The 24,163-nt window shown below is 36.1% G+C and overlaps 2 protein-coding genes across 3 annotated transcripts in view; both read right to left on the reverse strand.

Moving 5' to 3' along the window:
* CDK6 (cyclin dependent kinase 6) overlaps positions 1–24,163 on the reverse strand; it is a 462,424-nt gene that overhangs the window by 412,836 nt on the left and 25,425 nt on the right. The gene's annotated exons all lie outside the window — the stretch shown is intronic.
* Positions 19,939–23,013, reverse strand: LOC104652673 (RNA-binding protein 6). Of its 2 annotated transcripts, XM_010346660.3 has the most exons (2): positions 21,972–22,058; positions 19,939–21,897 (listed from the first exon to the last, which is right to left on the reverse strand). In XM_010346660.3, exon 2 carries the CDS (start codon positions 21,886–21,888, stop codon positions 20,122–20,124), a length of 1,767 nt encoding a protein of 588 aa, XP_010344962.2. In that variant the 5' UTR covers positions 21,889–21,897; positions 21,972–22,058; the 3' UTR covers positions 19,939–20,121. The 2 variants fall into 2 exon arrangements, with proteins under 2 accessions (XP_010344962.2, XP_039328551.2); XM_039472617.2 differs by having other exon boundaries at positions 19,939–23,013.

Raw genomic sequence — 24,163 nt, forward strand, 5'->3', positions numbered from 1 at the left:
AGACTCCTTTTAAAAGTGAAATAAAAAGAAAGAAAAGTCTACATGACAATCCAATATGTAAAATAATTACAGTATGTCTTACTGAACTGAGGAAATACATAGGGTTCCAGAAGTTCATTTTGAAAATCACTGTGTTAACATGTTTCCTAAACATCCTGCAAAAGAAGCTATACAAATCATCTGAGGATGCAAAAGAATAGTAACAAACATGGAGTCCTAAAATATCAGGGAAACAGTATCATTGTACTAAGATGGTACCTACTCATATACACATGAAGAAATGGGAGGCTGATTGTTTACAAAAAATAACCAAAGGTTGCACAGCTCCTTTTGGACAAATGCAGGCCCTTAATTCAGTGTTTTCTCCCTGACTTGCAGGCCACTATCTGATGCTGCCTCTGGAGTCTGGAATGCCTTTGAAATCAGGCTGTATGATACTCTAATCAATTTTAATGATCTGAAGCTTTTATAAATTGGTGAAAAAATGTTATAGCACAAAACAACTGTCTACATTGTTCTGTGCTGCCATGAAATTGATCATGATTCTCAGTGATATTTTTGTGTTCGTATGTTGATGATAATCATTCCTTATATTTATGTAGCTCAATATGCATGGCTTAAACACCACCACATGCATTCTGGAATTGGACATAGGACATGACATCCCTGACCAGTAAATCCCTTGAATGAGTGCATTTTCCCCCTCTGTGCATGTCTCCTTCTCGTCCATTGTCTGTCTCCTTTTCATGCCTGTCAGGCAGTGGCCATGACTGTGCACTTATAAAGGTCAGTGACCCAGCAGAGAGGGCAGGCCCAGCAGAAGGCGTGTTGATGAAGCATTACAATGCACACTGAATTTGTTAGCTCTCTGGCTTACTCCCAGGGGCAAGCTACAATTGTTTCCTGTGTGGCATGGCACCCACCCGGAACTCTTATGGTATGGGCCATTCCAACCAGGAATCTCTAAACCACATCCTACAAAATAAACACCCCACATTTCCCAGCTCCCTGGATTCTTATACCTGGCTCTCCTTCCCTTAATTTGTGCGTTATACCCAATTGAGTGAATTAAAACAGAGTTTTCTTTTATTAATATAAACAGCCACAGGGAGGTTTTCAAGAGATTATCTGAAAAACTGGGAGGCCACGTAGATAATAATAAACTCATATCTTTCAGGTTGAAAACTTTTAGCAGGCTGAGGTCCTAAGCCTCTTTATATTACAAATACTAAATTAAACAAAAACAGACATGGCATTTCCTTTGAGATTGTCTCAAGGAAGGCAAGCATTTGTTTCTCTCTTTGGAGCATCTACCTTTTAGTAAAGCAATGATGATCAGAAGTAGAAACTTATGATTCAAAATACAAGGTCCATCTAAAATTTCAAACTTGCTTTAATTTATGCTACAGGTGAAAAACTTTTTACTTAAGTGAAACTTTTAGTTGCCTGCATGTGTTCTGGTTCTGATTATGTTGCAGTAGTTTGTATCAGACTGTCCTTCCTACAGATAACAATTATGAACTCTGGACAAAATATTAAAAGACAATAATTTAAACATACTGGAGAGACAACAAAGCAGCTAAAAACTACAGAGAATTTGATCCTTGGAATAAGGAACCATGTTAGATAAAATCAATGTATTTATTGATTTTCCCAAAGGTGCTGTGCAGTCTACTTGGCGCAGGACAGCTAGAACTTAAGCAGAAAGCTACAGTCTTATTGGCCTGAGGAGTCAGCAGATAGTGTTTGGATCTATCACAACATCTGCAAATTGAGGAGTAAAAATCCCAGAAAGAAAGATCACAGAAGGGGTAGATAGGCCCCAAATCTGCTCAGAGTGTCCTCTCTAATCCTTGGTGACCCTGAACTGCACATGTGCAGGGGAAACTCGAAGGTGACCAGTGAAAAACTGTAGCCGAGAGACTGAAAGAACAGAACAGAGATTTTTAAGCTCTTATTCACTGTACCAAGACAGAGTTTGGAGTTTAAGTCCTACCAAGTTTGAGGGGCTTGGTAGTTTTTCAAGATTTCCACTTAAAATCTAGAAAAGTCATGCTTTAGTTATAAAGACTAGAAATCCGATTCCAGAGATTTGCTTTAGGACTAATAACAAAATGGAAACAGACCCATCAAAGCATAAAATCAAGCCTCTAAAAGTTCATGGTGAGCTGCCAGTAATTTAAATGCCATGTACCACAAAATTCTGTACTGTTGAGAGGAAAAAACAGAAACTAGAGTTTAAAACGTATTCTTTATGATGTCCAGTATATAATAAAGAATTACTAGACATATGAAGAAATGGGGAAATGTGACCTTACAGTAAATGACCCAAGATGACCCAGATGTTACAAAGACTTTAAAGTATCTATTACATATTGTTTAAGGAATTAAAGAATAAGATAGTCATGTAAGCTGACAGATGGAGTATTTCAGCAAAGAAATGGAAACTATAGAAAAGACCTAAATATAAAATTTAAAGCTAAAATGCACAATGTTTGAAATAACATTTACTGGATGAATTTAAGAGTAAAGGATATAATTAGGGAATTAGAAGAGATCAATAGAAACTATTCAGTCTAAAGAACAGAGAGAAGAAAAGTTACGTAGAAAAGTATGTGAAGAGAGCTTCAAGGTCCTATGGGAAAGTATCAGACAATCCAATATATATGTAATTGTCTTCCCAGGAAAAGAAGACAGGGCAAATAAAAAAAAATTAAAAATAATAGATGAATAACGGGGAAAAAAATCAAGTTATAAATCCACACAGCTCAGCAAGCTCCAAGCTAGGCAAGTACAACAAAACAAAACAAAACAAACATCTAGGCACAGTTTAGCCAAAGTTGTCAGAGAAAAAAGATATCACATACAGGGATCAATGATATAATTAACCAACTACTTTTCAACAGAAACAATGAGACAGATACAATGTAACAATATATTTAAAGTGCTGAATGATAAAACCTGTCCATCTAGAATTCTATGTCCAGCTAAAATATCCTTCAAAAATGAAGATAAAGGCTGACCTGCTGAAGGTATATTAAAGGAAAATTTTCAGACTGAAGGAAATAATACTAAGTACAAACTCAGATCAACAGAAGAAATAACACCAAAAATGTTTTTTCAAAAGTGGGTAAATATAAAGTATTTTTTCTTTCTTTCTTTTTAAGTAGCTCATTGTTGAGCTCAACATTTAAAACATTGCATTGTGACATTATAATATATGTTGATATATAACATGTGACTGGGAATTAATGGAATTTTACTGTTTCTGGGCCTTCACATTTTACATAAGGGGGTCAAACATTGTCTCTAAGTAGGTTGTGGTAAGTTCAATAACGCATATCATAACACATAGAGCAATGATTGAAAAAATACAAAGATGTATTGTTAAATCCATAGGAAAACAAAAACAAATACTACGAAAATGTGTTTGAGCAAAAATAATGTAGGAAAGAAGAAACAAAGGACAATGATGGGGTAAATAGAGAATAAATGACAAAATGGTAAACCTAAATACAACTATATCCATACTTACACTAAACATAAATGTATTAAACACTAACCAAAAGACAAATATTGCCAAATAGTATAAAAAAGCAAGATTCCACTATAAACAGTCTATCAGATATGCACCTTACATTTAAAGATACAGATAGGTTGGAAATAAAAGTAAAAATATATGCAATGCAAACTGTGAGCAAGAGAAACATGGTGTGACTGTATTAACCGTAGACAAATACAGACTTCAAGCAAAGGAATAGTAGTAGAACTTAAAGGCATTTCATAATGATACAAAAATCAATTCATCATAAAGACAATAATCATAAATGTGTATGCAGTTAATAAAATAACTTCAACATGTAAGGAGCAAAAACAGACAGAACTAAAGAGAGGACTAAACAAATCCACAATTATGAAGACCTAACATCACTCTCTCAGTAACTGAAAGAATAACTAGATGAAAAATTAATAATATAGAAGATTTTGATACTAAGAACCATCTTGACCTAACTCATATCACAGAATGCTATAACCAGTAATGTCAGAAGATATATTCTTTTCAAGTCCATATAGACCATTCATAAAGATAGACCATATGCTGGGCCATAAAGTAAGACTCATATTTCAAAGGATTGGCATTTTACAAAGATATTTTCTTACCACAGTGGAGTTAAATTAGAAATTAATTACAATAAGATCTCTTGAAGATTGCTAAATGAACTTTGGGTTAAAGAAGAAATCACAAGAAAAATGAGAAACTTTCAAAATTAATGAACATATAACATATCGAAATGTGTGGAATGCAGGTAAATCAGTTCTTAGAAGAAATACACTTTGAAATGCTTATATCAAAGGCTGGTAGTGGTGCCTCATGCTTGTAATCCCTGCACTTTGGGAGGTTGAGGTGGGCAGATCCCTTGAGGTCAGGAGTTCGAGACCAGCCTGGCCAACATGGCAAAACCCTGTCTCTACTAAAAATACAAAAATTAGCTGGGCATGTTGGCACACACCTGTAATCCCAGCTTCTCAGGAGGCTGAGGCAGAAGAATTGCTTGAGCCCAGGGAAGTGGAGGTTGCAATGAGTTGAGATTGTACCACTGCACTCCAGCCTGGGCAACACAGCCAGATCCTGTCTCAAAACAAAACAAAACAAAAAAGAAATGCTGATATTTCAGTTAAAGAAAAGTGCAAAATCTCAAACAACCATCTATGTCTGAGTCCCTGAGGGAAAAAAAAAAAAGAAAGGTGTAAAATCAATGATGTAAATTTTCACTTTAAGCTACTACAAAAAGAACAAATTAAACTCAGTTAAATCATAATATGTAAATAAAAGAAATAATAAATGTAGGCTGGGCACAGTGGATCACACTTGTAATCCCAGCACTTTGGGAGGCCAAGGTGGGTGAATCGCAAAGTCAGGAGTTCAAGACCAGCCTGACCAAGATGGTGAAACCCCATCTCCACTAAAAAAAAATTAGTTGGGCATAGTGGAAGTTGCCTGTAATCCCAGCTACTGAGGAGGCTGAGGAAGGAGAATTGGTTGAACCTGGGAGGAGTTTGCAGTGAGCTGAGATCGCACCACTGCACTCCAGCCTGGGCAACAAAAGTGAGACTATAAAGTAAAATAAAAAATAAATGTAAAAATGTAGAAATCAATGCAATAGAAAAGAATAAAGAAAATTAACAAAAGCCACAAGTTTTTTGGAAACAGAAATAAAATTATAAACTCCTAGCAAAGCCAGTTTTCAAGATGTTGGGGGTTAGAATAGATGGTTTTTCAAGATCCCTTTTAATTCCATGTTTTGCTTACATCACAGGGCGATATTTCTAAGAGCAACACGCTTTATTACAAATGTGTATAGAGACAATTTAGAGAGCTTTTAATTTTTCATTCAAAGCAATAGGAAATACTTTTTGTCTTACCTGCCTCTTGAAGGGCCAATAAAATATACAAAAATTAATGGAAAATATGCAGAAGAGAGATTTTAAAAACTATTGTGTGATAACAATTTATATTTGTATTGCACATTAGAAATGATCCCTGTAATTATTATTTTTTCCTAATTATTAGAAATTTGAGTCAAACCTAAACGGGCATGGAATTGAGCCTGAAATCTAATTCACTGGACGCCATTGAGTCTTGACCCCACCGTGCTGAAAATTGAGGATAAATATAAAGTAACACTGCCATCTACTGGATTCTATGTGTTACTGCCATTGTGGGAGGACCCCTATTTAAATTCAGATCTAATCATTGATGTATTCCACCACCTTATTTTGTGTTTTTAATTCATTATTTTCTTTTGGTATTTTTTCTGTAATCTGTTGAATTTATTTTTAAAATTATTTCTTCCGTCATTTTAGGATACATTGTATTACTGTTTTTCTTTTGTATTTTATCTCATACTATTTTTATTATGAAATAGTTCAAATATACAAATGAGTATATGATGACCTATGTGCCCACACCTTAGCTTTATGGAGTTTTAATGAACCTAACTTTCTGCTATAAATGCTTCAGATTTTTAAAAATAAGAAAACATTACAGATTTAGTTGAAGAACGTTTATTTTTTCTCATTTCTATTTCCTTCTGTCTCTAAAGTTAATCTTTCTCATGAGTTTGATGGCTATTAATTCCATGCATATTTTAAGGTTTTATTCTGTATTTTCTAGTTAAACTATTTATTTCAGTAGTTTTAAATTTTTTGTTAAAATGTTTATACAAATATTATGTCTACTCTACTAACATTATATTTTTAACATTAATTCATGTTGATTCATGTACTTCTGGTTGATCATCTTACTGCCTCTGTAGTAATATTTTCTTTATATATGTACATTTTCCTACTTATTCTTCTGTTGATGGACATTGAATATTCCCCCAAAGTTTTCCTTTTTTCAAGAACTCTTAGAATGATGTTCTTTTACATTTCTTCATGTATACATATGTAAGAATTTCTGTAAAGTTACTGTTTTGCTTATACATCCCCCCAAATAATCTTGAAAAACTATGTAATTCCTTGAACATTTTATTTTAGGGAAAGGGTCTTGCTATGTTGCTCAGGTTGGAGTGTAGTGGTGTGATCATAGCTCACTGTAACCTCGAACTCTTGGGTTCAAGTGATCCTCTCAGCTGAGCCTCCCAAGTAGCTAGGACTACAGCTGCATGCCATCACACCCAGCTAATTTTTGAAAACATTTTATTATAGGGACGAGGTCTTGCCATGTTGCCCAGGCTGGTCTTGAACTCCTGGACTCCTGTGATCCTCCTGTTTTAGCCTCCCACAGTGCTGAAATTACAGGTATGAGCCACTGTCCCTGGCTTCCTTGAACATTTAAAAAATAACATTAAAATTCTTTTATTTTAAATTTCAATAGTAGTAAATAATGTGATTTGGGGTTTATTAAAATATTAATATTTTAAAACACAATGGTTCAAATATTGAAGCAGCACCACTATCGGTATAAAGAAACATGAAGATGCTCTATTGGAATAGTCAAATTTTACATTGTTCCTTTTTTCCCTCACACTCACATTTCTATTTCACTCCATAGAGTTTTATCCCAATGCATTCCTTTAATATATGAAAGTATTTTCTCAATCACCTTCATAGTTCTCCACAATATACTATAAATCAAAATTTAAAAAAATATTTTTTCTCTGCGATTAAAAGGCTAAAAGGTGAAACATTTTATTCTGTACTAAGTTATTAGCACTATTATTAGTAGTATAAAATTGGTCAAAGCAAGACAATAATTATTTTGATAAGTAGTTATTAAGCATAAATATTAAAACTTTAAATATTAAAAATGTATTTTGATGAAATATATTTGAGCTTTTTTTCAGTTACAGGCATAACTCGGAGATATTGCAGGTTTAGACGGTAGTGTTCTGTTTAAAAACCAATGTATAAACGTTAATTCAAATACTTTACTGCTAAACAATGCCAACAACCATCTGAATCTTCTTCAGTGAATTGTTATCATTTTACTGGTGGAGGGTCTTGCCTTGATGTTGATGGCTGCTTACTGTTTAGAATGGTGGCTGTTGAAGGTTGGGGTGACTGTAGCAATTTATTAAAATAGGACAATGAAATTTGCTACATCCATTTACTATTCCTTTCATAAAAATTTCTCTGTCATGCAACGCTATTTGGTAGCATTTTATTCACTGTAGAACTTCTTACAAAATTTGGGTCAATCCTTTTAAACCTGCTGCTGTTTCATCAACGAATTTTGTGTATAATAATATTCTAAATCATTTGTTATTTCAACAATGTTCACAGCATCTTCACCAGGAGTTGATTCTATCTCAAGAAACCACTTTTTTGGCTCATCCATAAGAAGCAACTCCTCAACTGTTTGATCACAAGATTGCAGCAACTCAGTCACATCTTCAAGCTCCACTTCTAATTCTCTTGCTATTTCCACCCCATCTGCAGTTACTTCTTCCACTGAAGTTTTGAGCCTCTCAGTCATCTACGAAGACTGTTAATGCTGATAGTTCAGCTTCCTCCCATGTATTACAAATGTTCTTTCTTAGTGACATCTAGAATGGTGAATTCTTTCCAGAAGGTTTCAACTCAGTTTACCCAGCTCCATCAGAGGAATCACTATCTATGACTGTGATAGCCCTATAAAATATATTTCTTAAATAACATGACTTGAAAGTCAAAATTACTCCTTGATCTGTGGGCTGCAGACTGACTGTTGTGTTAGGCATGAAAACAGCATTAACCTCCTTGTATTATCTCCATCAGAGCCCTTGGGTGGCTAGGTGCATTGTCAATGAGCAGTAACATTTTGAAAGAAATCTTGTAGGTTTCAACAGTAGACTTAAAATTATTCAGTAAACCATGCTATAAAGAGATGTGCAGTCATTCAGGCTTTGCTGTTCAATTTATAAAGCCCAGGCAGAGCAGATACAGTACAATTCCTAGGGTTTTTGAAATGGTAAATGAGCATTAGCTTCAACTTCAAGTCACTAGCAGCATCAAACCCTAACAAGAGAGTCAGTCTGTCTTTTGAAGCTTTGAAGTCAGGGATTGACTTTGAGAAGGCTGTTTCATCTACAATGAAAACCCGTTGTTCAGTGTGGCCACCTTCATCAGTTATCTTTGGAAGATCTTCCAGTTCACTTGCTGCAGCTTCTACAGCAGCACTTGCTGCTTCACCTTGCACTTTTATGTTATGGAGATGGCTTGTTTTCTTAAACCTCATGAATCACTTCTGCAACTGCCTCACTTCTCAGCCTTTGCAGAATTGAATTGAAGGGCTTCATAGGCCTTTGCTCTGGATTAGGATTTAGCTTAAGGGAATAACGTGGCTGGTTTGATCTTCTAACTAGACCACTCAAATTTTTTCCCTATCAGCAAGAAGGCTGTTTCAGTTTCTTATCATTCATTGTGCAGTGGTGTAGCACTTTTAATTTCCTTCAAGAACTTTTCCGTTGCATTTACAACTTGGCTAACTGGAGCAAGAAGTCTTTTGACAGGTTTTCCTCACTAAGATTAATCATTTCTAGCTCTTTTGAAAGTGAGAGATGGGTGTCTTCCTTTCACTTGAACACTTAGAGGCCATTTTAGGGTTATAAGTTGGCCTCATTTTAATACTGTTGTGTCTCGAGGAATAGGAAATCCCAAGGAGAGGGAGAGAGGTGGGGGAATAGCCACTTTGTGAAGCAGTCAGAACACACACAATGAGTATTGATTAAGTTTGCTGTCATGTGGCATCCCAAAACAATTACAATAATAACATCAAAGATCACAGATTACCATAAAAGATATAAGAATAATGAAAGAGTTTGAAGCATTGCAAGAATTACCAAAATATGATGCAGAGATGCAGTGAACACATGCTGCTGGAAAAATAGTGCCAATAGATTTACTTGATGCAAGGTTGCCACAAACCTTCAATTTGTAAAAAATATAATACCTGCAAAGTGCCACAAAGAAAAGTGTGGTAAAACAAGGTATGCTTGTAGTTTGTATTGTCATGAAAGTTCAAAATAAATTCTATTTTTCCTTGTTATTGGTGTAGCTAAAGCTGCTAAGAAATCTTGTTCATATATGTAAGTGAATGTGGTTGGAATTATTTTGCTAAACTATGTTAATTATTTATTATTAACAATATAACTCACAAGGAGTTATACTGTTAAAAATTAATGTAATTATCATTAAAATTATGTTAATGATCTGTCAGCTGACAACTCAATTAGGTCTACCTTCAATTATATTGGTAACAAAGATCTGGAAATGACTTGCAAAATATTTTGTTATACAGACAGTGTAGATACTTTCTCAGTTTTTTGGAAATACGAAAAAAGGGTTTAATGGAAAAAATGTTGATTACACTTATTGATCTTTTATTTAAAGTCACCTTGTTTAACTGAATATAATCAGAAAGTTTTGGGAAAATAAATGTCTTTTTAATTTCAGCACAGCTTTGCTAACAAAGTAATTTTTGATAAAATTTTGTAATTTCATGTAAAGATTAAATCTTAGAACTACAGATTTATCTGATTTGATTCATTCAAACTGGCAACTTGAAATTTAATTTGCATAGTTAGTCCTCATTGTCAGATTTATCAGCCAGATTAAACCTTCTGTCAAAAAAGTGACTTTTTTATTTCAAATAAACGTGTTAATACATAGTTTAAAATATATTATGAAATCCTGTGAGAAATAAAAATATATCTTATAAAATAGACTAATAAAAGATGTTAAGATGAAGTTAATGTGATGTAGCTCTAATATAGATTATTCATTATATAAAGTCATAGTCGACTGTAATGGTGTTTTCATCACTTAATTTGAAATAACACAATGTATTATGTAGCCAAATTACATTCCTTTTGTGAAAAAAGGAGTAAGCAAGGACATGAAATTCCTTTGGTAAGAAAGTGTGACTTTGCATGTGTGTGTGTGTGTGTGTGTGTCTGTCTGTGTGTGTGTGTGTGTGTGTGTGTGTGTGTGTGTGTTTGAATGTGTATTGAACTCCAGTTTAACTTTTAGAAATAATTAAGAATCATGTAAAAATTAGAAATAACTTCAATAATTTTAATAGGCATTGTAATCAAACTACCTATCTATCCATCTAATAAAAAATAAGAGTATATTGGCTGTTAATATATTAGACCATAATCTAATGGGAAATGAAAACAATTAAACATGTTTTAAGGTGATACCAGATCATCTTATACAATCTTATATATTTGTTATTATATGATTATGTAATTGTTATAAATAACTCATAATTTGATAAATGTGCTTTAAGTATTTAATGAAATATTTTACTAATTTATTTATTATTTAATAAAAATAGCATTTATTGTGCTTTCAAAACTCTGAAAATATTAACTGATCTATTTCTTATAACAACCCTATGAGGTAGCTACTCCAACCCATTTTATAGCTGAGGCATAGGGAAATATCTTAAATGCTGACATAGGTAGTGAGAGGCACACTCCAAGTTTATGCCAAAGAATATATATTGAATCTGAAAGATAGCCATAAATTTTCATCCTTAAATTTTATCCAGTTCATTAAAAAATATTAGATAGTTCCAAAAATCTCTTTCTCAGAACAATTCATTTCAATTTCTTTAAAATGAATCAGCATCGCTAACTTGTCTTGTTTCAGTTGTTCAAAGATTCTTTTTTTTTTTTTTCCAGATAAGGGCATGTTTTAGGATTTTGAGACCGGCTGATAAGAGTTTATTGCAATTAAATATGTGAAAAGGCCCTTTTGGCATTATTTCTTACTACTCTTCTTGCACTGCTTTTATGGGACTCTTCCTCATGAAGGATTGCTTGATAATAAGAGAGAAACTGAAGAGATAAGGTCACTAAATGAATGTTCTCTCTCCTGTCTTCCCACAGCCCAATATATTTCTATACACAACACCCCAACATGGGCCAAAACATTCTTCTCCTATCACCTTGTGTCTCTATCTTAAAAGAAATATGTATAAGAGAGAAAATAACTTCGGGTTATGGTGTACTGGCCAATTACTAAAGGAAAAACAAGTATTTCTAATTGCCTCTTTGTTTTGGTGCTTCCGAAGTTTATACACCAGGGGCAACATAGCATAATAAAGATCGGAATGGGTAGAAGCACGTCTCTGTATCAGTCAGGATAGACAATTTGTGCTGCAGTAACAAACAACTCCCAAATTTCAGTGACTTAAAATAGCAAGGCTTGATTATTTCTCATCTAGCATGGCATCTTGTATTAGCTGGGTGCTCTGCTGTACTTTATCCCCACTCTGGACCCCAGACTGATGCAGCTACCTCCATCCAGGTTGTTGCCACTTATCTTGACAAAAAGAAAAGATCTCTGGAGTGATTTGCTCTGGCAATTCAATTCTCTGATCATTGTAAAGTGGAAAGGATATTTGTAAAAGGGAGGAAGAAAAGGACTAACTATATGAACATTAGAATGAACAGGTCAGGCAGTTTTCCAGGTAGATCACTTTTAGGAAGGAATAAATATGAAAGCTGAAAGTCTAAAGTTGATTTTCTAAAGCTCATTCTAAAACTCAGCATCTTCACTTAGATGTCTAATATGTATTTCAGGACTACTAAGGCCAAAATTAGAATTCCTGATCTTCCCCCTACATTGCCTCCATCAGCAGTGCCCCCGATCTCAGTTATTGGCAGCTGTATCCTTCCACTAAGTTAGGCTGAAACTCTTCGAATTAATATTCACTGTTTTTGTTCTCTCCCAATCCATATCCAATCTACCAGCAAATCTGATGATTACACTTTCAAAAAATGCCAGAATCTGACTACTTTTTGCCATCTCTGTTGCTTTCATTTTGGTGAAGGCCACCATCAGCTGGTGCCTGGAGAGTCACAATAGCCTATAACTTATCTCCCTATTGCCTTCCTTAGCTGTCACCTTCTTCCTACAAGTCCAGTCTCAAAATAAAGGTTTGGGACAAAAAAAATTTTGCTAATTTCAATAAAGCTTTGCTAATATAATAACTTTTTGATAAAAGCAACCTAAGAGGTACATAAGATGGCTCCCATCGTACCCAGAGTAAAATCCAGTGTCATCATGGCTTATGAAAAGTTACTAAGATTAGCCTCTGGCTCGTCTCCAACTTTATGCCATTTCACTTTCTCATTTAGTTGTTCTGCTCTTGACACACTGGCCTTACTTTTGTTCTTCCAACGTGCTAAGCCTATTCCCATTTCAGGGCCTTTGCACTTACTATCTTCTCTGGTGAGTTCCACATGGTCTGCTCCCTCACTTCCTTCAAATCTTGCTTTGGATCATCTATCTTTTCAGTAAGGCCTTTGTTAAGCATCTTGCTTTAAATTGTAACTGATTTAATGTCTAGAACTAACACAGAGATAGAAACTCAATAATCCTGATGAAATGAATGAATCAACCAACAATATTTTTATATGAATAGACGCATATTTTCTTTCATAGCTTTCTGCTTATTGTCTTATTTGAGTAGGTTCTTCCTACACTTAGATTGTACTTTTAGTATTATAGGTTTTATTCCGTTAATTACTTTGACATTTATTTTATATATGGTATGAGATAGAGATAATCTAATTTAATTTTAAATGAATGACCACCTGTGCTAGCATCACTCAGTAAACAATTCATTGTTTTCCTACTGAATTGAGATGATGCCTTTGTCTCATATTAAAAATTTCACATATTCTGGAATTTATTTTATGAATCTCTATTCTCAGTGATCTACTTGTTTATTCCCTTACCAATATAATATTGATTTGATTAAAATCTCTTAAAAGTATATTTTGATATCTGTTAAAACAAATCCTCCCACACTACCCTGTTTTGACACTGTTTTGGGAGAATATTTTCTTTTTTATATAAATGTACCAATTAAAATAATTGAAGTTTTAATGGTATTACATCTTAACATCCAAGAATATGGTATTTTTTTTTTACATATTTCAGGTGTTATATTTTGTTCTTCAACAAATGTTACAATTTTTAAAAGTTGTGAATTTTGTATATATAAAATATCTTATTGGTCTTATGCCTTCTTGTTAAACTTATTCCCTAGTACTTTAAGTTTTTCTTTTTTATCACTTCAGATTCAACAGCATTCAGCAAATATTTATTGGGTTTTCTGCCAACTGCTGTTAGTTCATAGGACAATACCTGTCCCACCCCCTGCTAAAAAAAAAAAAAAAGAAAAAAAAGAAAAACTTCACCCTCATGGAGCCCACATTCTAGTAAGAAAAAGTAATCTAAAAAAGCAAAGTCAACAAAAATATGTAGTATGTTAGAAGATGAGAAAGACAATTGAGAAAAACAAATGACTATGTTGGGAGAGGATGACAGTTTTCAATGGGGAAGTGAGGGAGGGTTTTACGGAGAAGACAATGTTCTGGTAAAGACTACAAATCAGGGAGATAGTCACCTAGGTCTCACAGGGAGGGGCACCTCAGGTAGAAGTCTCCGAAATGGAAAGACCCTGAGAAGGTAGCTGGCTAGGTGTGAATGAGGAACAGCAGTCTTTGTATGTGGAGCAGAGAGAGATAGATTAGAAGGAGAAGAGGTCAAAGTAATGGGAGCCAGACCCTGAAGGGCCTTGGGTGACTCTGTAAGGAGATTGGATTTACTCTGAGTGAGTTGCAAAGCCATTGGCAGGTTTTGAACAGAAGAGTGACACGATCTGACTTAGGCTTTCATAGAATCCTTCTTGTTATACTGAGAATAGACAAAAGGAGGAGCCAGGTTGGAAGCAAGGAGGCAGCAATCCAGGTGAGAGGTAATGGAGACTTGGCCCAGGTTGGGAGCAATGAAGGTCAGAAGATGCAGTTAGTTTCTGGATATGTATAGAAGAAAGAGCCAAAGGAATCTTCATTCAAATTAGGTGTAGTGGGTAAGAAAAGGAGGGAAGTTAGAGATGAATCTATGGCTTGACAGACTGGAACAGTAGAGTTGTCAGTAATTGATTTGGAGAAAACTACAGAAAGAGCAGGTTTGAAGGGAAGCTGAGGAACCCAGTTTAAATATGTTTGAGATTTGCAATGCCTGTTAGACATCTAAGAGGACATATTGAGAATAAAATAAGAGGAAATGTCCAGGATGGAGATATAAGTGTTGAAGTCATAGGCATATAGATAGTATTTAAAGCCAAGAGCCAGGATGGCATCATTGAATAAATGAATGTAAGACAGAAAAGAGAAGAGGTCCCAAGACTTGAGCTCTGGGACACTAACATTAAAAGGTCATGGACTTGGGAGCTCGTAGGGGTGATGGAAATGTCTATGTTGATATGGTGTACAGGGCATATGCTTATGTACATTTTTCATATTGGACACATAAGAATTGTGCATGTCACTATATCCCTGTCTATAAATTTTGCAAAAAATTATTAAGCTTACAAACAAAAGCTCTCAAAGATTAAAGAGGGACAAGCAAAGCAGTCTAAGGATGAGCAGCCAGTGAGGCTGGAAGAAAATCAAAAGTCGGGTGTCTTGATAGCCAAGTGGAGAGAATATTTTAGGAAGGAGGAAGTGATCATTTGTGTTAAATGCTGCTGAGAAGCAATCTGATAGCAATATTTCCAATGGAGCAATAGTAGTTATAGATTAAAGTATGTTCAGAAGAGAATGAAAGGAAGGAAGTCAGACAGTGAATTTCAACGTTATTGAAAGAACTTTTCAGTAAAGGGCCGTAAAGGTGAGGAAAGGCATGGATATGCTATTTAGAGAAATGAGTCAAGATAGGATTTCTATGTAAACATTTTTTGTAAAATTTCAAAATATATCATACATACTGAAAAGGGTATTATTAGACTTATATATATAGTTTAAAAATAGTTATAAAGATAGTACTCATCTAACTACTAGCCAAATCAAGAGTAGAACGTTTTGACACCAAGACAATCTGAATGTCCTGTTTTTCCCAAACTGTGCCTGCCCCTGTAGGAAGATTTACCTTTATAGTAGTCATTTCCCTACTTTCCATGACTTCCCACCCATGTAAAGATCCCTAAAACATATAGATTTGTATCTTTTCTTAAATATATATATAATATATATGGAATCATAATGCATATTCTTTGTGTAAAAACACAGGTTATTTTTCACCCAATATAATGTTTGTAAGGCCTATATTGTTAATGAATCTAATTTTAAAAATTTAATTGCTATATAGTAACTAGAGTTTGCTCGTTCTACACTATAATCACTTTATTTTTGATTAGCATTTGGATTGCTTTGTGATTTTGGCAATTAGAAATGATGCTACTAGGAGACTGGTGCTCAACTCAGGAGATTTTGCTTCCTAGGAGACATTGGTCAATGTTTTGGGACTTTTTTGATTTTAACAATTGGCAAGTGCTACTGGCATCTAGTAGATAGAAGTTGGAGTCCTGCTAAACATCCTACAACACACGGGATAGCCACCCATGACAATGAATTAACATACCTATAAAGTCAATAGTGCTGATCTTGATGAACCCTGCTCTGGGTTATATTGTTGGAAGAGAAATTGCTGGCTGATAAAGTATATTTATTTTCAAACTTATACAATACTACCATTCTGTTTTCTAGAGTGGTTGTACCAATTTACACTGCCATCATCAGAGTGGGAGGTATATATCTGCACCAATGCTAATATCACCTTCTCAATGCTATATATCTGTACCAACGCTAAATATCACCAGCTTAAAACTATTTTGCCAATCTACAAAGGACATGAACAGACACTTCTCAAAACAAGACATACAACAAACATATGAGAGAATGCTCAACATCACTAATCATCAGAGAAATGCAAATCAAAACCACAATGAGACACTATCTCACACTAGTCAGAATGGCTATTACTAAAAAGTCAAAAAAGAACTGATATTGGTGAGGCTGTAGAGAAGAGGGAACACTTACACACTATCGGTGGGGATGTAAATTAGTTCAACCTCTACGGAAAGCAGGTTGGAGATTTCTCAAAGACCTTAAAGCAGAACTATTGTTTGACTCAGCAATCGCATTACTGGTTATATACTCAAAGGAATATAAGTCATTCTATAAAAATGACACATGCACATGTATGTTCATTGCAGCACTATTCACAATAGCAAAAACATGGAATCAACCTAGGTGCCCATCAGTGGTGGATTGAATAAAGAAAATGTGGTACATATACACCATGAAATACTTCACAGCCATAAAAACAGTGAAATCGTGTACTTTGCAGCAATATGGATGCAGCTGGAGGCCATCATTTAAAGAGAATAGAGGCCATCATTTAAACATAAGAATAGAAAATCAAAAAGTGCATATTCTCACTTATAAGTGAGATCTAAATATTGGGTACACATGGACATAAAGAGAGGAACAGTAGACACTGGGGTCTGTGGGATGGGGGTAGCAGGGAGTGGAACAAGGGCTAAAAACTACCTATTGGGTACTATGCCCACTACTTGGGTAACAGGATCATTTGTACCCCAAACCTCAGTGTCAAGCAGTATACCCATGTAAAAAAACTGCATGTGAACCTCCTGATCTAAAATAAAAGTTAAAGTTACATAAATTCTTTTTGTCAATCTAATTAATTATATTTCATCAGAGTTTTAATTAGTATTTTATTTTTAGCTAATGGGGTTAATAACTTTTTCAAGTCTTTGTTGGTCAAGTTGATCAATTTAAAAAATTAGCTTATCTTCCTCATCCTCATTTATTTGTAGGTATTCTTGACATAATCTGGCTCCTGGACTGTTGTTGGTTATACGTGGTTCATATCTTCTCTGTGGCTTGTCTTCGTATTCTTATATGATATCTTTTAATGTATATGCATTCCTAATTTTAAATAATAAATATTTCTCTTTAGTGCTTTTTGTGAGGTGCTTAAGAAATCCTTATGTATCCCAGATTCATGATGATTCTTCTAAAATCTTTATTTAACATTTGAACTTTTTCATTTAGATCTTCAAATCACCTGGAAATGATTTTTTGTTTGGGAGTGTGATATAGAGTTCAGTTTCACTTTTTTCATATGGATAACAAATTTACCTTTCATGACTTATTGGAAAATCTGTTCTGCTATTCCCTCTTTCTTATAAATCAAGAATCCATATATTTGTGAGGCCCAGTTTCTGGGCTGCTGAATCTGTCCTATTGATCTACTGTGCAGGTTCAGCCTTCCAGGAAGCAGACTTTGAGATTCTGATAGAAGGGAGTTTATTAAGGAGGGTGATCGGGATCAGCACATGTGGAAAGGAAGAAGCAAAAGTAAGATTGAGCAGAGCGAGAAACTGGGCTGCAATTTGGTCTGAACAAAGCCTCAGTTGACCATATGGGAAACTGAAGCCAAGATGGTTACTAAATGTTGTTCAGAGTAGAGATGAGGGGTACACAGCCTTTATATTACATATAAATTATTGGATATGGACTCTCTTCAGCTGAAATAAGTTATTTCTTCTGGCAGCATTCCCAGCTTCTGGGAAAATAAGTTCTTTGATCCCACAAGGGGATTTCAGTGGTACATCACACAATTCACCACAGCCCACCTCTTGAGCTGCTTGGATTTATTTCTTCATTTGTAGGAGCAGATCTTCCAGGATTCTGGAAGACCTCTTTTAGAAACCAATACGAAGAAAGATAATGGAACAAACTACAATCTTATGTAAGAATGTAGGCATTCTTAGGACTGAAAGTTATATTCATACTCTTCCTTCTCTGTTCTCTATTCTAGATTTCCTCACCCTCATCTAGCATGTCTGCTGGTCTTGGTGGCTCAGTGTTATAAAACCTTAAAACCTGAGGGTTCTAAATCCTTGGTTATCATGCACTTCCCAGGCCGTGACTGTTAAATTGTTCATCTACTGTCAAAATTGGCAAGAGAGTACTGATTCACCCAAGATGTCACTTACATGCAAAACATTCTTCTCTGCTATCACTGTATAACAGCAGCTTCACCTTTCCTGATGTCGGGGTAACTAGCCATTGCTGTAACTCCTCTCTTACCTGCTAACCTTTGACATAAATATTCAGATGGCTTAAGCAGCAACCATAGCTTGTGTTTCAGCAGGACTCTTGCTGTGGGTCAAGAACTGTGGAGGGTCTGAAATTTTACACTACTTGCAAGCTAACAAGTTAGCTTGCTGTAATTTCATGGATGTTAGTGGAAGACTTAAGACTCCAGTTCCTACTCAGGGCAACATGAAAAAGACCAGATGAACCTTGCACATGCTGTAGGTTGCATGCTAGAAGAGCAATCCCAAATGTAGGAAATCTGAATCTTTTATAATGGATAGCAAGCCTCCTGAGGGAGAGACTATTTCCAAAACTTCACTGTAAAAATAATCTTAAAAAGATATTCTGGATCAAAGAAAGTCAGTGTCTCTTCTCAAACAGCTTCAGAAACACAAGATACCCATGGAGAATTTTCTCCCGGCACTATCGTTGTTTTATAAACATGTTATAAACCCTACAGTATTTAGTCATTGTATTTGTCAGAAAAGGTAATTTTCTTTCAACAATATTTTTAAATTATCTTATATTACCTATTTTAAAAATTATTTTTGGTGCTCTCTGTATCTTTCTGTAAATCAAAATTTCCGTTTGGCATTATTTCTCTTTAGACTGAAGAATTCTCTTAGCCTTTTTTTTTTTTTCACTTTTGAATCTGCTGGCTATGGATTATTTTAGATTTCATTTACCAGAAAATGTATCTTTTTTGATAAATTTTTGAGGATTTTTTAAAAACTGGATATAGAATTCTAAATACAGAATTCTGGATATAGATTTTTTTCTTTCAGAATATAATTTTTTAACCTAATAATTTATTTGATTCTCCTCAAGTGGAGATCATTTTTCTCCCTTTTATTTTTAGTTGACATGTAATAATTGTACATATTTATGGCATACAGAGTGATATCTCAATACATGTAAACAAAGTGTAATGATCAAATTAGGGTCATTAGCATACTCATCACCTTAGAAACATTTATCATTTCTTTGTTTTAGAAAGTTTCAAAATCCTCTCTTCTAGCTTTTTGAATATATACAGCAAGTTATATTACAGTTAGCCATATTTTCCCATCAGTGCTATAGAACACTAGAACTTATTTCTCTGATCTGGTTGTAATTTTGTATCTATTAACTCTCTTCCTATCCTCCCCTCCACCCTTCCCTTTCCAGCCTGTAACAACCACCAGTCTACTCTCTATTTCTATTAGCTCAACTTTTTAAAGCTTCCACATATGACTGAGAACATGTAGTGTTTATCTTTCCATGCCTGACTTACTTCATTTATCATAATGTCCTCTAGGGTCATCCACTTTGCCATGAATAACAGGATTTATTACTTTTTATGACTGAATAGTATTTCATTATGTGTATACATCACATTAACTTGACCCATTCATCTATTGATGGACATTTAGGTTGATCTCCACATTTTGGCTATTGTGGATAGTGTTTCTTTCTTTCTTTCTTTCTTTTTCTTTCTTTCTTTCTCTTTTTTTTTTTCACATTGAAAAAAGGTTTATTTAAAAAAGTTCTAGCAGCAAGAACAGTAACAAAAGAAAAGGAGAGACAAACAAAACAAGGAGGTTGTATATCACAGAACTTGTCTCCATTCTTAATCAAGTTCTTTATACCGAGCAAACATGACTCTTCAAACAGCATCTCGGTAAGTCTCGTTGGACTGTCTTTTGCTTGTTCTTCCTGGGGCTCCAACATTGGGGCCCCTCATCCGGCTTTCAGCCTCCTCTGATGAAGCCAATCCAGGATTGCCATATCCCAGGCCTGCCCCTTTCCTCCAGCCAGTGGCCTGTTGGACACAGCTTCCTTTGCTGCTAGTATCAATATCTTCTTTATCAACAAGTTTACGATCACTGTCAGTTTCCCTGGAGTATTTAATCCGTTTTCTTTCTGGACAGTCAAAAGACAGGAGCTTTTCCCTGCGATCATTTCCTCTTTCTTTAAACTTTCCCTCTCGTTCTCTCCTTTCCAGATAGGCTAGCTCCTGCTCAGATTGTTTTATCTTCCGGTGGATTTCCAGGTTTTGCTTGTGCAGGTCTGACAGCTGCTGGTGTTTGATCAGAACTTCTTTATTGGGAAACTGCCTTCTGCAGAGCAAACAAGCCAGTTTATTCCAGTCGGTGAGTTTGTCTTCTTCATTCTCCTTCTTTGTTAGCTCCTCTCGCTTCTGGGGCTGTGCTGTTCGAGGCTGTGGGGGTGGGGTCTGTTCCTCCTCCTCTTCCTCCTCATAGTCACTGTCTCCTCCATATTCACCCAAGAGGCCGATCAGTGGGTTTACCACTTTAGGTGGAGGGGGACTCTCTTCCTTCTTCACAGTAGGAGGCAAGGACTTCTTAAAGACATCTTCAGGAGGGGCCTTCCCTTCGCTGGCATTTTCCTGAAACCTTGTCACTCCTCTGTCTTTCTTCTCCTTGCCATCTCTTTTAGACATTTCCTTCTTACTACTTGACTTTCCTTGACTGGTGGGTTTTTTTTCCTTGATCTCTTCTTCCTCAGGTAATCCAAGATCCTGGGGCACATAGACTTCTTGCTGGGTATTGGGGTCATAGTAAGTTCCTGCCAAGGGGTCATAATAGTAGCCAGTAGCAGAATCATATATGTAGCAGTCAGATGATGACTGTTGTCCTTGTCGATTTGTATCTGAAGACCAGTCTGAATTTCTGCCACCTCCCCTCCTATCTCGGAAATATTTTTTACCCTGATAGTAATGCATGTGGTCAGAATGGTCCCCAGAATCATTTCTTCGTTTTCCAGTGGCCAGGTTTACAGCCACCATCTTCCCATCAATACTAAATGATGGATCAAGGTTCTGCAAGATCTTCACCACACGAAGAGCTTCCGCATGGGAGTCAAGGTCAATGAAGCCATAGGTATGGCCCATAGGGCCTGTTCTGTTCTTGATGATACGAACGTTGGCAGTAGTAAGGCGGACATAGGGCTCCAGCACTTCGACTATCACCTCAGGTGGTGTGGAACGATAGATACGCTTTAGCATGATGGTTTTGCTCTCTCCATCCTGGCGTGTCTCTCCAGACCATGATTCTTTCTCTCGGTCTCTTCGGAAAGTTGCCCCTTCCCTTCGAGGAGGCAGATACCTTTCTGCTTCTCTCTTTTGATGTCCTAAGCGGGACTCTTGTCCTTCTTCCCTCTTCCTGGGTTCAGGTTCCTTATCAGCAGGTTTTAGGGGCTGGTTGGGTTGTTTTTCCAATGGTGCTGGTATAGATGTTTTCTGGGGCTGAGGGTAGGTTATTAATTCTTGCTTGGCTTCTGTCACTTCCCTTGGGTTCTTGCAGAATGAACAGGAAGATCGGTGCCCACCAATGCTTGCCTTACATCGTTTGCAGTACCAAAAATCCAGGCTTGGTACATACTCGAGGTTAACTTCTTTGTCTTGGATCATTAGAGTTCCCTGGTTGGCCTCCATGCATCTGATGGCATATTCCAAGAGTGAAAACTCCATGCAGACATAGCCATAGTCGTAACCTGTGTTATACTCCTTCAACTGCAAGTTCTTTACAGGCATACCATCAGGAGTCCGAAAAGCATTAAGAATCTCTTCTTTTGTGGCATTTTCAGGCACCCCACTTAATTGAATAAGCCTGCTGGGTTTCTCCTCTCTCGGGCCGGTCCTATAATCTTGATCCTGAAGGTCCCGTTGGGCATCTCGGGCAGTTCTGCTCTCTGGAAAAGACTTGCTCTGGCCAAAGCCAAACATCTGGCTTCCTGGCAACCTATGATCCACATCACGGTACTCCATGCTTCTGTAATCGGTGTCTTGCCGCCCAAGAAAGTCCAGACCGCCTTCTTCTTTAAACAGATCAGCATCTGAATTCTGCTGTTCACCTCCAGAAAGCTGTGACTTATCTTGGTCTTGAACTGGACTTTGACTGTTCTGAAAGTCAGCTGGAGACTCATGTTCAAAGGCTACACCTTGTGTTTCTGCTTCTCTTGTTTCTGAATGCTCAAATTCTCCCTTCTGAATGCCAAAAGCAGACCTTTCTATCGTATGGTCATGTGTGGATTCTTCTCTCCTGTTCACATTCATACCAGAATGTTCTCTATCTTGTGTAGAGGGCTGAATGTAATCCAAAATATTTGGATCCACAGGGGGCATCTCCCTATCTTTAAATTCCATACAAGGTCCCATCTCTCTGCCCCTAAAATCCTGATCAGTCCTAGACTGGTGTCTACCTCTGAAATCTGAATGTGGTGTATCCCTGTCCCTAAAGTCTAGATCAGCAGTACCTGAACCTCGGCCTCTAAAGTCTACTTGTGTTCCATCTTTGTCCCTGAAGTCCAAATCAGATACATCTCTATTCCTAAAATCAGAACGGGACTGTTCTCTGGCCCTGAAATCCAAATCTGATAAATCCCTTCCCCTAAAATCTGCATGGGATCCATCCTGGCCTCTAAAATCTAAATCATAAGTGCCCCGTCCCCTGAAGTCAGATGGAGGAGCACCCCTACCTCTGAAGTCAACAGCGTGAGCATCCCTGTTTCTGTAGTTCATATGAGGTGCCTCCCTACCTCTATAATCCATAGAAGTACCATCTCCACCCCATAGTCCATAGGTGGTCCTTCTCTATCCCAAAAATCCCCAGAATGTATGTCCCTACCCCTGAAGTCCAACTGTGATGAATCTCTGCTCTGAAAATCAGAAGATGAAAAATCTACCCCCCTGAAATCATGTCCAGGTCCCTCCCCTCCTCGATAGTCACCATGCGGTAGGTCTCTAGCTCCATAGCTGAAAGAATGCTCCTCTACATTTGAAAAAGGAGGCCCCGAATGCCCCTGGAAATCAAAAGGAAGTGAATCTCTGCCAGGAAAGTTGCCAGAGTGTCTCTCTTGAGCATGACTCTTAAGGGGAGGAGGAGGATAATCCCTGTTCCACCCGGGAGCAAACCTTTCTTCTTGGCTCCCACTGTAGAAACAAAGACAGTGTTATTTATATTGTCCAGAGAGTTTGAAATCTACACACCAGTCTAATCACAGCACATTCTTCTGTAAACGTTTTTTTTTTTTTTTGGCAGAGTTCTGTAACAAGGTCCTAGATCGAAAAGGTCCAGCGTATAAGGATTCTCTTTTCTCCATATCCTTACTAGCATTTATTATTTTTTTGTCTTTTTGATAAGAGCCATTCCAAAGGGATGAGATACTACCTCCTTGTGGTTTTGAATTACATTAACCTGATAATTAGTGATGTTGAGTATTTTTCTTTTACTTATTGGGCATCTGCATATCTTCTTTTGTAAAATGTCTATTTAGATCCTTTGCCCATTTATTAATCAGATTTTTTTTTTTGGTTATTGAATTTTTTTTAGTTCCTTGTATGTTCTGTATATTAGACTCCTGTTGGATAAATAGTTTGCAAATATTTTCTCCCATTTTAAGTTATCCTTTCACTCTATTTGATTGTTATTATGATTATTTGCATAAGTCTTTTCATTTGATATAGTCCAATTTATCTATTTTTTTGGTTGACTGCGCTTTTGAAGTCTTACTCATAAAATATTTGCCTAGACTGCCTAGACAACTGTCCTGAAGGGTTTCCCCTATGTTTTGCTCTAGAGTTTTATATTTTTGAATATTACATTTAAGTCTTGAATTGATTTTCATATCTGGTGAGAAATGGGGGTCTAGTTTCATTCTTTTGTATATGGATACCCAGTTTTCCT

Source organism: Saimiri boliviensis, chromosome 10 (assembly GCF_048565385.1).
Source record: "Saimiri boliviensis isolate mSaiBol1 chromosome 10, mSaiBol1.pri, whole genome shotgun sequence".
Taxonomy (NCBI): Eukaryota; Metazoa; Chordata; class Mammalia; order Primates; family Cebidae; genus Saimiri; species Saimiri boliviensis.

Bases quoted from the DNA above. Each gene is read 5' to 3' on its own strand.
- LOC104652673 (XM_039472617.2), bottom strand. From the start codon at position 22,998: ATGAACTACAGAAACAGGGATGCTCACGCTGTTGACTTCAGAGGTAGG.